General features: G+C 25.8%; 1 protein-coding gene across 1 annotated transcript in view; it reads left to right on the top strand.

Annotated features, from left to right (window-relative positions):
• Nucleotides 1-9,322: 9,322 nt before the first annotated feature.
• LOC117167471 overlaps nt 9,323-15,630 on the top strand; it is an 84,839-nt gene continuing 78,531 nt past the window's right edge. Inside the window, exons 1-2 of the mRNA XM_033352438.1 lie at nt 9,323-9,715; nt 13,552-13,755. Of these exons, the coding sequence (XP_033208329.1) occupies nt 13,552-13,755 (204 nt within the window). The 5' untranslated portion in view covers nt 9,323-9,715. The remainder of the gene's footprint in view (nt 9,716-13,551; nt 13,756-15,630) is intronic.

Raw genomic sequence — 15,630 nt, 5'->3', positions numbered from 1 at the left:
TTACCAAATATTATTAAAGAAGCATTTTCTAGGCATATCCTTAGCCATTCTAACGATTAAAGAAAATTAAAATTTGATAAAACCTTAAATTTAAATATATTGTAACAACAGTTATTTATAACAATGTTTATTGTTTCCTTCTCTAATATTTTTGTGACTAGCAGTCATTTTTCCAACAGCTTAAAACATTTTCAATGCAAAAAAAATTTTCGATGCAAAAAGGCTAAAATTATGAATTTGTTTATATAATTTGTTATATTTTATCAAATAATAATCAATATTTATTATTTCAACGTGTACCTGAAGTCGTTCTGGCGATTGAAGGAAATTATAATTTAAAGAAATTTCAAATTTTGCCAGGAGAATTGTTTATAAAAGTGCTTATTATAAACTTTTTAATTACTTTTGTAATTAAATATTATTCTTATATTAATAACACATTTCCAGCAAACAGAATTTTTATTTACCGATTTTAGGACTATTTTCCAATTTGTTCATAAAATTTGTTTATAACAAACAAAATTTTTTTTATTCTAGAGGGCAGCCAAATAGTTAGTTGAATTTTTAACCCAAAATAATAATTTTCTACCAAAAAAGACTCATCTGCAACAAAGTTTGTGAGTTTTCATCTAAAAAGATCAATTTTCAAACAAAATTAGAATAGTTAAAATGTTAGAAAAATATTCAACCTTAACAAAACAGATAAAAAACGAATTTACAACAAAATAGTTGTTCTTTTCTTCAAAAAGAATTATTTTTAAACAAAAATAGAAGAATTAAATTTTCAGTGAAAACAATCAATTTTCAACAACATCAAAAATAGATTCTAGCAAAATAATTCAATTTAAAACCCAAAAGTAAATTTTCTAACCAAAAAGATACTGTTTCAATAAAATATATAAATTTGCAACTAAAAAAGGTACATTCAAAAACCAAAACTAGAATATTTTAAGTTTCAGTTATAAAAGTCAATTTTTAACTACAAAATACTAGTTTTCAGAAAAATTAATTAATTTTCAAGTAAATATATAAATTTTCCAACAAAAACGAAATAGTTACACCTTTAGTTTAAAAAAATTAATTTTCAACTAAAAAGAAACGAATTTCCAGCCCAAAAGATGAATTTTCTATAAAAAAAACTAATTTTTAACTAAACACTTTTATCAATCAAAGAAATAAATTCTCAAAAAGAAAAAAAGAATAGTTAAATTTGATATAAAACCGAACATGATATAACAAAAAAGATTACATTTCTATCAAAGAAGATAAATTTTCCACAAAAAATGGAATAATTAAAGTAAATTTCCAACTAAAATGATGAATTTTCAATCAAAAAATTTAATTCTTAACCAAATACATGAATTTTTACCTAAAAAGATCAATTATCTATCAAAAATAAAATACTTAAATTTTCAGTTAGTAAAATAAAATTTCAACCCAAAAGATGAATTTTCTATAAATAAAACTGATTTAAAAAAAAAATGTTTACAACCAAAGAAATAAATTCTTAAAAAAAAAGAATAGTTAAATTTTATAGAAAACTTAACATTTTTTAACGAAAAATATTACATTTCTATCAAAAAAGGTAAATTTTTCACAAAAAATGGAATAGTTAAAGTGAATTTTCAACAAAAAGGTAAATTTTCTAACAAAAATAAAAGACTTAAATGTTCAGTTAGTAAAATAAATTTTCAACCAAAAAGATGACTTGAATATAAAAAAATTAACTTTTAACTGAAAATTTTTTTCAACCAAAGAAATAATTTCTTAAAAAAAAAATAGTTAAATTTTCTACAAAACTTAACAATTTTTAACGAAAAATATTACATTTCTATCAAAAAAGGTAAATTTTCCCCGAAAAATGAAATTGCCAAAGTGAATTTTCAACCAAAATGATAAATCTTCAACTGAAAAGATTTAATTTTTGGCCAAATACATGAATTTTCAATTAAAAAAGAGAAATTTTTAACCCAATAGATGAATTTGAAACTAAATAAGATCAATTTTTAACCATAAATGGAATAATAAAATTTCCAGTTAAAAAAATATACATTTCAACAGAAAAAAACTAACAATTTTTAACAAAATAGTTAAATTTTCAGTCAAAGTGATTATTTTGAATAATCTTTAACTAAAATAGTTGAATTTTAATGACAAAAATGAATTTTCGAATAAAATGATGGAATATTCAACTGAATCGGTTGAATATTTTTCTTTTGTTTTATGAACTTCTCTATATATAAATTATATAATTTTTTTACCTGGGTTTTAAACAAGAATATTAATTTGCCAGCAAAAAATACGATTTTTCAACAAAATACATACATTTTTAACGAAGTAGTGGAATTTTAAACTAAAAAAGGCAAACTTTTAACCAATTAGTTGTATTTTTAATTTAAAAAAGCAATTTTCCGGAAAGTACTTGAAATTTAGCTCAAATACTTTCATTTTGTATTAAATACTTCAATTTTAGATTAAAAAAATATATAAATAAATATGAATATTTTATAAAACAGTTTCATTTTCAACAAAACAATTCATTTTCAGCAAAAATAGATTAACTTTTGTGAAAAAATGAAGTCGAATTTTCAAACAAGAATATAAAATTTTAATTACGTAGTTACATTCTCAAACGAAGAAAATTGTTCAATTATAAGGAAAATAAAATAATTTCTATCAAAGAATACTCCTTCTTTCGACCAAATACTTTCATTTTGTATTAAATAGATACAGTTTATTTTCTATACAAATACGTTACTTCTGGTGAAAAAAAATAAAACGCATTTTTAATTGAAAATATAAAATTTCAATCAGAATAAAACTAATGTTTAAGAAAATATAATAGTTTTAAAGATTAGAAATTAATTTTTAGCAAAGTACTTTAACTTTCGACTGAATACTTCGATTTTGTATGAGATGTTTTAATTTCCCAAAAACAGATAAGAATTTCATATAAAACTGTTGAATTTTCAACAAAAAATGAAAGTTCCAATAGAGACAAATTCATTTGTTTGAATAAAAGTAAACGAATTTAAAAAAAATAAATAAATTTTCAATAACATATTTACGTTTGCAACCACAGGAATTAGTTTTTTACTTAAAATGATACATTTTTAAACCAAAAATGAAATAGTTACATTTTAATGCCAATAAATAAATTAAATTATTATTAAAGTAAACGATTTTTTAACAAAATAGTTCATTTATAGATAAAATAAAATTATTTTTAACAAAGTACTTTAACTTTCGACCAAATACTTTCATGTTGTATTGAATGGTTAAATTCGTTTCTTATCTAAATAGATTATTTTTTGTAAAAAAAATAAATAAAACGAATTTTCAAATTAAAATATAAATCAAAAGATAAATTCCTAACAAAAAAGTATCATAGTTTATATTTTAATAAAAAATGATGAAATTTAATTTTTTTAATCATCTTAAAACCAAAAAGATTAAATTTTCAACAAATTTATTCAACTTATTCAACCAAATCTTAAAAAAAAATAGTTAAACACTCATGCAAAGAAGAAGAATTTTTACCCAAAAGGTGGCATTTTCATAAGCAAAATTATATTTGTACTAAAACAGATGAAGTTTTAAATCAAAAAGATAAATTTTGAAAAAAATTGAATTTTAGTTAAAAGAGATTTAACGATCAAAACATGCATTTTTAAGTAGAAAATAAGTTTCAACGAGAAAATTGAATTTTCAATCCAAAATGACGAATTTTTAACCAAAAAGGATAACTTTTTAACAAAATTGTTGAATTCTCTACCAAAGAGGTGCATTTTTTCTACAGAGGATTAACTTTTTTTTAAATACTTGAATTTTTATTCACCGTTTTTTTTAAATAGTTGAATTTTCATTAAAAAAAGATTTCAGTTAACTTTTCGGGATCAAAGTAGGAATTTTTTTAACAAAAAAAAAAGAAGTTTTTAACAAAAAAATGGACATTTTAATTCGAAAAGACAAATTTTTTCAACTAAAAAGGTTGAATTCTCTACAAAATGGTTGCATTCTTATCCATGAAAGATGGAAATCCCTTAAAGATGAAATTTCTCTTAAAACAGAAGGATTTTTAATTAAGAAGAAAACGAATTTTCAAATAATAGTGGAATTTTCATCCAGAAAGAATTGCAGTTCTCTTTTTTAGCCCCAAAATATTAAATTTAAATAAAATAATATTTCAGTTTACTTTCGAATAACAAAATAAGAATGTTAAACAATTAATTAATTTTCTATTAAATTGTCGAATTATTAACTAAAAATACGACTTTTTAACCACTTTCTTAAATTTTCAACCAAGCAGTTGCATTTTTGTACAAGAAAAATGAAAATTCTACTAAGACAGGTGAGCTGAATTTTCAACGAAAAAATTTTAATTTGCACTTCAAAATTAAAATACGAATTGAAAAAATGTAAAGGAAATAGTTGAATTTTCAACAAAATAGTTACATTTTTATCCAAGAAAAATGCATTCTATTTACAAAAAAAGTCAAAATTTTAAATCAAAAAGACAATTTCTCAGAAAAAATATTTTTCCTCCAAAAAAGATTTCAGACGACATTTCTAAAAAATATAAATTTTAAACAAAAGTTTAGTATGCTACTACTTACTTACTTGCCAAAAAAATTCTTTTGGAAATGCTATGAGTATTTGAAATAAAAAAATTAAAACGTAGATTATCAAAAAGTAATCACATTTTTTGTTAAAATTTTGATATTTTTCAAATATAATATATTTATTTATATTTTTCTCGTCCACTTTCGAGATTTGTTGGTAAATTTTAAAAAGCTTAAAAGAGACAAAAAAGCGGTGGTTTTTTTGAAAAATATTTCATGTTAGTTTATTCAAAATTCCATCGTTTTTGTTTTATTGATTTTTTTCCATATTAAATCTGCATCAAAAACATAAATTTTCAAAGAAAAGTAGTTGAAATTTCTACTAAGAAAGATTTAAGTTCACTTTTCACGATCAAAATATCAATTTTCGAACCAAAAATAAGTTTCTACGGAAAAAATTTAATTTTCAATCCAAAAAGTCTAATTGTTAACCCAAATGGATAACTTTTTAACAAAATTGTTTAATTCTCTAAAAATAGTTACCTTTTATCAAGAAAATGGATTTAATTTCTCTCCAAGCAGAATGAATTTTAATTTAAACCAAACTAATTTTTTTAAAAACGGTTAAATTTTCATCCGAAAAATATTCCAGTTAATTTTTCAAAATCAAAAAATGAATTTTCAATAAAAATGAAGAGTCTGTTTTAGTTGAAATTTCATCCAGAAAATATTTCAGTTCATTTTTTAATCGAAATATAAATTTTGTAAAAAAGGAAATGTTCTATGAAATAGTTCATTTTACAAGAAAACAGTAGAATTTTCAACCAAAAAGTATGAATTTTAAACAAAATAGCTTAACTTGAAATTAAACAGTTGAATTTTTATCCAAGAAAGATAAAATTACTCTTAAGGTAGATGAATTTTTATAAAAAAAAATTGGTTTTAAGATAGTGGAATTTTAATTCTAAAAGGATTTTAGTTCTCTTTTCAATACTTTAAACGTCACAATTTTAATTGTTCTATTTTGAAGTTATTTAATTAATAACAATTAAACAATGATCAATTTTCGAAAATTGGCATAAGTTTAGGAGATATATAGAAGTTTTGATAAGAAAGTAATCTTTCTTGGTTAAAAATTAATTTCTTTGTTGAAAATTGAACTTTTTTTAATTTATTCTTTTGCTTAATAATTTAGCAATTTAAGTAAAATTTCGATTTTTTTAACTCTTCTCTCTTTCTTGAATGTTCTAATATTTTGTTAGTCATCATTTTTGGTCGAAAATGCAACTGTTTTGTTGCAATTCTTTTTTTTTTTTTTTTGAGTTTCAAAATTATCTTTTTTTTTAATTAATGTATTCAATTTTGCTGCAACATTTATATTTTATAATTTAAAATTCTACTTGTTGGTCAAAAATATATTTATTAAATTAAAGATTTGTATTTTTGGTTACAAATTTAACTATTTGTTTAAAATTTAAATCAATATGTTGAGAATTGAACTGTTTTGTTAAAAATTTATCTTTGTTGCTTAAAAATTTAGCTACCGGAGTAAAATTTCAATTTTTAGCTCGTCTTTTTGGCTTGGAAGTTCTAATATTTAGGTAGTCAGCTTTTTTGCTCGAAGATGAGACTGTCTTGTCGTAAGTTATAAACGGATTTGTTAAAAATAATTTTTTTGGTTAAAGATTTAACTATGTTATTGAAAATTCATTTCTTTTTTCAAAATTATATATATAAATTAAAGTATTCCATGTTTGCTATACAACTTATATTTTCTAATTTGAAATTCTACTATTTGTTTAAAAATGCATTTATTTCTTTGAAAATTCATTTTTTTGGTTAAAAATTCATCTATTCCGTTGAAAGTTAAACCAATATTTAAAAAAATCATCTTTTCGTTGCAGTTTGAACTATTCTGTAAAAAATTAAATTCAAAGTTTTAGTTGTTGAAAATTTATCTTTTTTAGTTCAATTTTTTAATATTTACTTAAAAATGCTTGTGTTTTTTAATAACGGTTGCATTCTCCCGCATTTGTTTAAATATTTATTTATTATTTAGCTTGGAAACTTAACAATTTGGTCCAAAATGCAAGTATTTTATTAAAAATTTATCCTTTTTGTTGGAAAAGTCATCTTTATTGTTTAAAAATTAATCAATTTGTTGAGAATTAAACTGTTTCGTTGAAAATTTATCTTTTTTGCTTAAAAATTTAGCTATTGAAGTAAAATTTCAATTTTTTAACTCGTCTATTTGGTCAAAAATGATTCAATTTCATTCCAAATTTCATTCCTTTTTTGGGTTAAAAATTAATTAATTTGTTGAGATTTGAATTGTTTTGTTAAAAATTGATACTATTTGCTTAAAAATCTGACTATTTGAGTAAAATTTCGATTTTTTTAAACTCTTCTCTTTTTCTTGAAAATTCTAATATTTTGTTAGTCATCTTTTTTGGTCGAAAATGCAACTGTTTTGTTGTAAGTTAGACTGATTTGTTACAAAATAATTTTTTCAGTTAAAAATTTAACTATGTTGTAAAAAAATTATTTTTTGTGGTTCAAAATTAAAGATTTAACTCTGTTATTGAAAATTCGTTTATTGTGGTGCAAAATTATAGTTTTTTTTTTTAATTAAAGTGTTCCATTTTTGCTATAAAATTTATATTTTCTAATTTAAAATTCTCTTATTTGTTCAAAAATGAATATCTTTTATTAAAAATTCATCTGTTTGGTTAAAAATTCAGCTATTTAGTTAAAAGTTAAACCAATATTTAAAAAAAATCTTCTTTTCGTCAAAGTTTAAAATATTCTACTAAAAATTAAATTAAAAATTAAAATAAATTCTGTTGTTTAAAACGTATATTTTTTAGTTCAAAGTTTTACTATTTGGTCAAAAATGCATGTGTTTTTCAATAACGATGTAACTGTTCCACATTTGGTTGAACATTTATTTATTATTTAGATTAGAAATTCAAAAATTTAGTCCAACATACAAGTATTTTATTGAAAATTTATCCTTTTTCTTAGAAAAGTCATCTTTATTGGTTCAAAATTACTTAATTTTTTGAGGATTGAACTGTTTTGTTAAAAAAATTTCTTTTTTGCTTGAAAATTTAGCTATTTCGTTCAAAGTTAAACCAATATTTAAAAAAAAATCTATTTGTTGAAGGTTAAACTATTCTGTTGAAAATTGAATTAAATATTAAATTAAATTCTGTTGTTGTTGAAAACGTACCTTTTTTGGTTCCAAGTTTTAATATTTGTTCCAAAATGCCGGTGTTTTTCAATAAAGATTGAACTGTTCCACATTTGGTTAATCAGTTATTTATAATTTAGCTTGAAAATTCAATTATTTGGTCCAAAATGCAAGTATTTTATTAAAAATTTAATGTTTTTTGATGAGAAAGTAATCTTTCTTGGTTAAAAATTAATTTCTTTGTTGAAAATTAAACTTTATTTAATTTTACCTTTTGCTTAATAATTTAGTTATTTGAGTAAAATTTCGATGTTTTTAAACTCTTTTCTTTTTCTTGAAAATTCTAATATTTTATTAGTTATCTTTTTTGGTCGAAAATGCAACTATTTTGTTGTAAGTTAAACTGATTTGTTAAAAATTAATTTTTTTGTTAAAAATTTAACTATATTGTAGAAAATTCATTTTTTGTGTTTCAAAACTGAAAATTCAACTATGTTATTGAAAATTCGTTTTTTTGTGGTCCAAAATTATATATATTTTTTAATTAAAGTATTCCATTTTTGCTATAAAATTCATATTTTCTAATTTAAAATTCTCTTATTTGTTCAAAAATGAATATCTTTTATTAAAAATTCTGCTATTGGGTTAAAAGTAAAACCAATATTATAAAAACATCATTCTTTCGTTGAAGTTTAAACTATTCTGTGGAAAATTAAATCCTAAATTAAAATAAATTAATTTATTTATTAATTATTTAGCTTGGAAATTCAACAATTTGGTCCAAAATGCAAGTATTTGATTGAAATTTTATCTTTTTGTTAGAAAAGTCATCTTTTTGGTTAAAAATTAATTCATTTGTTGAGAATCGAACTGTTTTGGTAAAAAAAAAAACTTTCTTTTCTTTAAAAATTTAGCTATTTGATTAAAAAATAACCCAACATTTAAAAAAATCATCTTTTCATTGAAGATTAAACTATTCTGTTTAAAATTAAATTAAAAATAATAAATTTATTTCTTTTTGTTGGAAATTTATCTCTTTTGATTAAAAAGTTATCTTTATTGATACAAAATTAATGAATTTGTGGATAATCGAACTGTTAAAACAAAAATTTTTTTCTTGCTTGAAAATATAGCTAATTTGTTCAAAGTTAAACCAATATTTTAAAAAATCATCCCTTCGTTGAAGTTTGAACTATTATGTTGAAAATTAAATAAAAAATACTAAATTCTGCTTATGTTTCTTGGTTAAAAATTAACTAATTTGTTTAGAATTGAACTGTCTTTGAAAAAGCAAACTTTTTGTCTTCAAAACTGCAACAATTTGTTTAAAAGTCATTAGGCAGACAAGCTCCTGAAGCTAAAAGAACAGAAAAAGGGTCGAAGAAAAAGAAGCCATCAAAGCCCTATCCTCATCATCTCGTATTGTATTTTTTGGAAGACACAAGCCTTTTTCTCTCTCGACGCGACGCCCCCACATGCTGAAACTCTGGTCCCTTCCTCCTCGCCAAGCGTGGAACTCACTCCAGAGTCCAGCAGACTCGAGTCTCAGTCGAGGCAATGCGTTTGTAGTGTGCGCGTCGTTTTTGAGGAACATGGTTTGTGCTCTCCTGTGACAGGGACTGGCTTTTCAAAATAAAATTCATCCCAACAAATTGAATTTCCCAATCCATTCTTGGAAAAATTCATCAGGACTTTCTATCGAAAAATTAATCGATTTTCGAAGTAACGACAAAAACTCCTTTCACCTTCGTTTGGATAGTTGTGCAGGTGCTAATAGGGTGGTTTGTGCTTCGGAAAGCATCGACTCGTGACTGGTGATTTTTTTTATTGGTCAAAAGTGACGTGCGATTTTTGCAAAGGATATTGTGTCAGAGAGTGAACTGTGCCTCTTGTTTGCAAGTCAAACATGATTCTTGTGCATTGATTTAATTCCTGTGGAGTCTATCCTGCTTTCGCGAGGGTAAGTTCAATTGGAAAAAATATTTCTTTTCAGTTAGAGAAAACATTTCCTTCAGACACTTTTTTCATTTCATCAACCATGATTTCAAAATGAAGAAAATAATTTTTTATTCGCGAAGAATGCATTACCCATTTCTTTGAACCAGAACAATTTTTTGGATTCAAAAATATTTTTTCGAAGTTTTGTTTCTCATACTCATTCTTCGTTTTGATGTGTATACGAGAAAATGATGTTCACTTATCTTTCTTCAGGAAGTTATCGTTTTCGTTACTGTTTTCTCAGACCAAATAAGATTGTATTGAAGAAATATTTGTTAATGAAGTCATAGAGTTAATGATGTTTGCTTGTAATGTGTACTCAGTGATATGAGCATTATTCAATAATTTTTTAACTTTAGAAGGGGTAAAATAAGCATTTTACTGTATATAAAATCCACAGTTATTTAGATCCAAATTAATCTGCATACATCATTCACATCATCATTAAACCTGCTGTTTGACACACACTTGTTCCAAATGAAAACATTCATTAAGGATCTTCCTCAAGTCCAAAAATTAGCATTGTTTTTTCAATTCAGAAAAAATATTTCAGTTTAGAATTGTTTATTTAACAATATTATAACAAGTGTAGAAGGTAAAACAATGACCAGACCAGAAGAAAAAGACCTTGATGATGCTAAGAAGATCCTTTCTTGTCCACAGTGAAAAAATAAATCATTAGGATGATTAAAAAGGCATTATGTTGCAGTTTAAAGAAGCCATATTCTCAAAATTCTTCTCGTGTTGGTCATGTGAAACATGTTGTAGTTGTTGGTATTTCAAAGACCATTGTTGAAGTGTAGTGAAGTTCATCAGTGAAATATTGTTGACATATTAAGTCAATTTTGAAAGCTGATTAACTTTTTTTTTTAGTTTAATAATTGTTTAATATGTCTTCTATATTTTATTGATGGACTTCATCATACCTCAACATGGCCAATGTCAACAACTACAATTGTAGCATTTGTCTTTCAAAATTACGACAATAACAAATCTTCTTAACATCATCGAGATCTTTTTTCTAGTTCTGAATTATCTCATTCTTATGGATGTAACACTTTTTATAATTTGTTATTTCCTCGGACACATAACATCGCAATAGACCATCTATTAATAAAATCTAACAATACTTATTCAGAGTTTTACGTTTTGGCTTTCTCTTTTGGTAACAGTTGCAATTATTATTTATTCCTAATGTAATTACAGAATTTCGCTACAGAGAAAGCAAAAACAAACTATAAACAACTATAGTTAAATAAACAATTTTAACACGAAATATTTTTCTTCCATTTCACCTCAGTTCTTTTTTAAAATTAGTTACGATTCACTATGGGAACATTTTCCTCAATTTCATTTTTAACAATGCTCATTGTTCAGTGAACATCCCGAAGAACGCAAAATTTGGCACACTTTTTATTTTTGGATTTGATTATCTAATTTGAAAGTTTGCTACTTTCAACCCGTATACATAATGTTGCGTTTATGTGTTAACATTTTTATATCTCTTATCACATTGTTCCCAATTTTTTTCACTAATTACTCAATATGAAAGTTTAAATAATTTCGAAATTCAAATAAATGCTATTTGACCATTCTCAATTTCCTTAGCGTAAATAGTAAATGAAAGTAAAGTTTTTTATTACTGATAGTAAATAGCAACTCGACTTACGTTCTCTTCAAGAATGCCAAGCCGTCCAAGGGATATACTATAATGACAAAATAAATCAGGTTTACTCCATTTTTAAATGGGTATGTCCACGCCATAGAAAATATAGAAGCATCCCACATGATTGATATGATCCTGTTGAAACTAATAATCTTACTCATTAGATTAGATGATTAGACTGATAATTGCAGCAGGATTTAACCTTTTTTTATCCCTTTTCTCGTCAATATCTACATTTTCTGCTCTAACTTTTCCTGCAGTGAAAGTTGAAATGGAAAACTTTCAACTCCTGAAAATTTACATAAACAATAACAGGTTGATAGTATCAATGTGCAGTAGCCTCTATATTGAAGTGGAGTTTTTTTATTTTGGAAATGGAAATTTTTTCGGAAAGAAATTCCTGTTGCTTACAAAATTGTAGGAAATTTTCTGTTTGTCAAGTTTCAGTTATTGAACTTCAAATTGATAAAAGTAGCGATAATTAAACAAATAAGGTGGTTTTTACATTTTCTAAATTCTAAATAGAAGCAGAAGATGTGAGCTAATTAAAATTTGTTTCTTTACATTTTTCGGATGCCAACCCACAAATTTGTTTGAGCCGAAATGGTTCCATTAGTTTAGGCATTTTCACTCCGCCCTACTCATCTAAATTCCTATAAAAGCCCTTAAGAAAAAAATATTAGAGGAAATTCTCTATGGGCTTCTAATGATCTTTCTATAATGAATTTCTTATAATTTTTTCACGATTCTAGAAAAACCATTATCAAGAATCAGTGTTAAAAACCAGAGTAGAAATAAATAATATTAAAATATTGTGAGAAGTGATGCAAAAAATAGAAAGCTATAAAAGATTGATTTATTTAACGTAGGATTTAAAATTATTTAAAAAGAATTTTACCGGATTTTTTATAGAATGAAATTTTAAGCTAACTATAATTCACAACAAATTCGGAAAATATCAAAATGTTTAGGGCTTTCAAAGAAGTTTTTAGGATTTCGAAAGATTAGATAGCATCCATTTTTCCGTTTTTATGTGGTTATACTGATTTTCCTATAATATTCGTTCGTAAGTGATGAAACGAAATATGAACACGATTAATCTTCCATCAACAAGATTTTAAGAATCGGGGGCAATGTTACATTACATGCCTTCATATCTAATCTTCTTTATGGTAAAATTTGATCTGCTGACTAATAAGACGAAAGCAGATTAAGAAGTGACAAGAAAGATCCAACAGAGTCCTCTTGAGCTTCTGGCATCCAGCTGCGTGCATCGTCAGGTATCTTGTGTTATTTCTTGAAGGCGAATGCTTTCTTCACTTTCCTTCACACGCCCTGTCAGAAGTAGGCGGGGTAGTTGCTACCAAGATTTGATTTCACTTCCAGTTCAAATTATAACTATAATATAACAAGACTACTGCAATACTGCTAGCTGGCTACCATAAATACTTCATCACTCATCGCATTCATTTTTCCATCGCACTTCCAAGATATCCTGGTTGCACCGGAAGACGTCTTATTCATTTCTCAAATCACCGAAGAAAAAGGTGTTGCAACATTTGCCACTCCGAGGCTGAAAATAAACCATATTGAAAAACTGTTTCTCTTTTCTGAGGCTATAAGACTTTTTCGAAAGTTTGCTTCTAAGGATATGATCAATCTTTGATTATTCAATTTTTGCTGAAAGCTACCAGATGGTAGTTGTAGCTCCCCAGTACTCACAGTAACCCTGATAGTGATTATGTTCTGGGTTGGTCTACTACTTGCTGATAACTTCCACTGCTTTGTCGAAACATTACTTAACAAATTAAAACAAAGATGGTACAACATTTATTACAAAGTTCAAGACAATCCTCAAAGTAATGAGTCTGTGAATTATTCCGGGAAACTGGGAAGATGTTTCGAGTCATGAAATAATTCGAAAACGCTTTTTATTATTTCAAGGACAGCCTCTAGGATTGTCTTCAACATTATAATAAAGGCTAGACGCAATTTTTAGATTGTTAGAACCTTTAAAAATAAAAAATTGCAAAAAATGTTCTCAGCAAGTAAGTTTGGGTGCAATGGCAACAATACAGATTTTATCGAATAAAAAGGGATACAGCATATAATGTAAAATAATTTGTTTCCAGATGCTGAAGCACGTATCTGTCTCACCCTGGCGAGGGCGAGCGGACAGCGTGAGTCTAGCTTCGAGTGGTGGTGCCAGTAGTTGCGGAAGCGGAAGTCCAACCCCTGGACACACCCCACCCCCCTCAAGAGCATCATCATGCGCTTCCCTCGCACCCCTAACGGCGCTCTCCAGTTTTTCACCAGCCGACACCGCACCCCAACAGGTCAGTTTCCATTCTTATTTCGATCTTTCCCACCATTTAAAATTTTAAATCACGGGATTAACACATTAGTCACGTCATCATGATACCTGAGGCAGTTTTTTAACTTCCCTTTTCACGGAAAGCATGCTGAGTTATGATTAATTGTATTCTTGATTTGTAAATAAATCTTAAAATAGGATTGACCGGGGCAAGACCGACCCCCGGGGCAACAATGACTTTGCACATAGCATTTGTTATTCTTTAATTACATTAATTCTTCTTTGAATCAAATAATCTATTTTATTATCAAAACAATGATGATATAAATTCAACTCTTGAAAGTTTACGAATTAAAAACAAATTAAGCAGAAAACAGTTTTTAATATAACTGTTTGTTCTTCAATTTTCCTTGAAAACATACAATTTTAGTTTATATTTGTTTTGTCTTATGCTGATAGAATGCATCAATTAAATTATATTTATTTGCTACGAGATATTTATTAAGTGACTAAAATTGGTGTGGAAATTGAATGTTAGTGCGGTCATTTTATCTACAGCTCTATAAGGTTAGGTGGGTAATTTCATCGTGGGAGATTACAAAAAAGACCAACGCTCTGCTTAATAAAGCAAAGAGAACAACATCACGAAATTCCCTGCGAATGTCAGTATGTCTGATGTAACCGATCCCAAAATAACGAGTAAGCTCTAAAATGAATTTATTTACAAACAAAATATTATACGAATGTAGACAATTCTAAACGAATCATAACATTTTAGAACTGCAAAAACATTTCAAAATTTATAGGAAGCTAAAAAACAATAGGAATGTTGCTCCAAATAAATCGGACAAAGTTCTACTAATTGGTTACAAGCTTAAAAATAACTTACATAATTCTAATCAGATAAGATAATTAGATGAGTAATTTGTAATACGATGGTCGATGCAAATTAGGTGGTATAATGAGAATTGATTGAAAAAAAAGTGATTTGATCATTACCATAGTTCAGGATCCATGACTAATATGTTGGGATAGGTTTGGAGAATCATTGTTGCTATTTTTAACCATCCTTATATTGACTTTTCGGAAGTTAAAAGACTCCATGTTATCTTTTTCATGAAAAAGGTTCCGTAAACAATTATTTTCGTACTCTTGTCAACTGTTGCTTTGAATAATTGCATTTAAAAAATGATTACCATGGATCGTGCTTGTACCCATTTATGTGTAAACTTCGATATGAGTTACATCACTCTCTGCGATAACAATTGCACAATATCTCCCGAACAGTATTTTTCTGATTTTCTCAGGCATAACATACTCTTTTAATAAACTCTACCATTTAAAGGTAAAATTGATTAATATTCTGAGTGATAGGAAAACATTATGAAATTCTTAAAATACTCTTTTATTGTTTCCAAATTTAGTTTAGGAACATGGTCTGTTGTAGAATACTTACGATATATCCAAAACAACAGAACGCCATTCGCGAAATATATTTGTTGCATCTCATTGTAATAAATGTAAATTGTTCTTGTGTCTTTATTTGTTTTTGTGTATCAAAAATGTTGCAACTCAATATAAGCAGAGCTTTCCAGGTGAGGTCTAAATAAAAGACACGGGTTTAATATACGGTTATTAATATATGTAATTCTTTATTAAACCATCCGATCAGTCAGAGAGCTTAGACTGAACTGACAACAGAACCACATACGAATCTGAGATTCGTTAGTCATCCTTACATGGTGACAGTGTTTATTCTTTATAAGTTAAACTATAAACATCAAGATAATGCTGAATATACATTGATCCTCAGAAGAATCATTTTTGTTCAGTTTATTAATTCAAAACTCCAATACTCCTACTCAAAAATGAGATACTTAAAAAAATGTAAAGTTTA

Source organism: Belonocnema kinseyi, chromosome 2 (assembly GCF_010883055.1).
Source record: "Belonocnema kinseyi isolate 2016_QV_RU_SX_M_011 chromosome 2, B_treatae_v1, whole genome shotgun sequence".
Lineage (NCBI taxonomy): Eukaryota > Metazoa > Arthropoda > Insecta > Hymenoptera > Cynipidae > Belonocnema > Belonocnema kinseyi.
The sequence above is the reverse complement of the archived record's forward strand: the minus strand, read 5'-3'. Positions and strand labels throughout refer to the sequence as shown.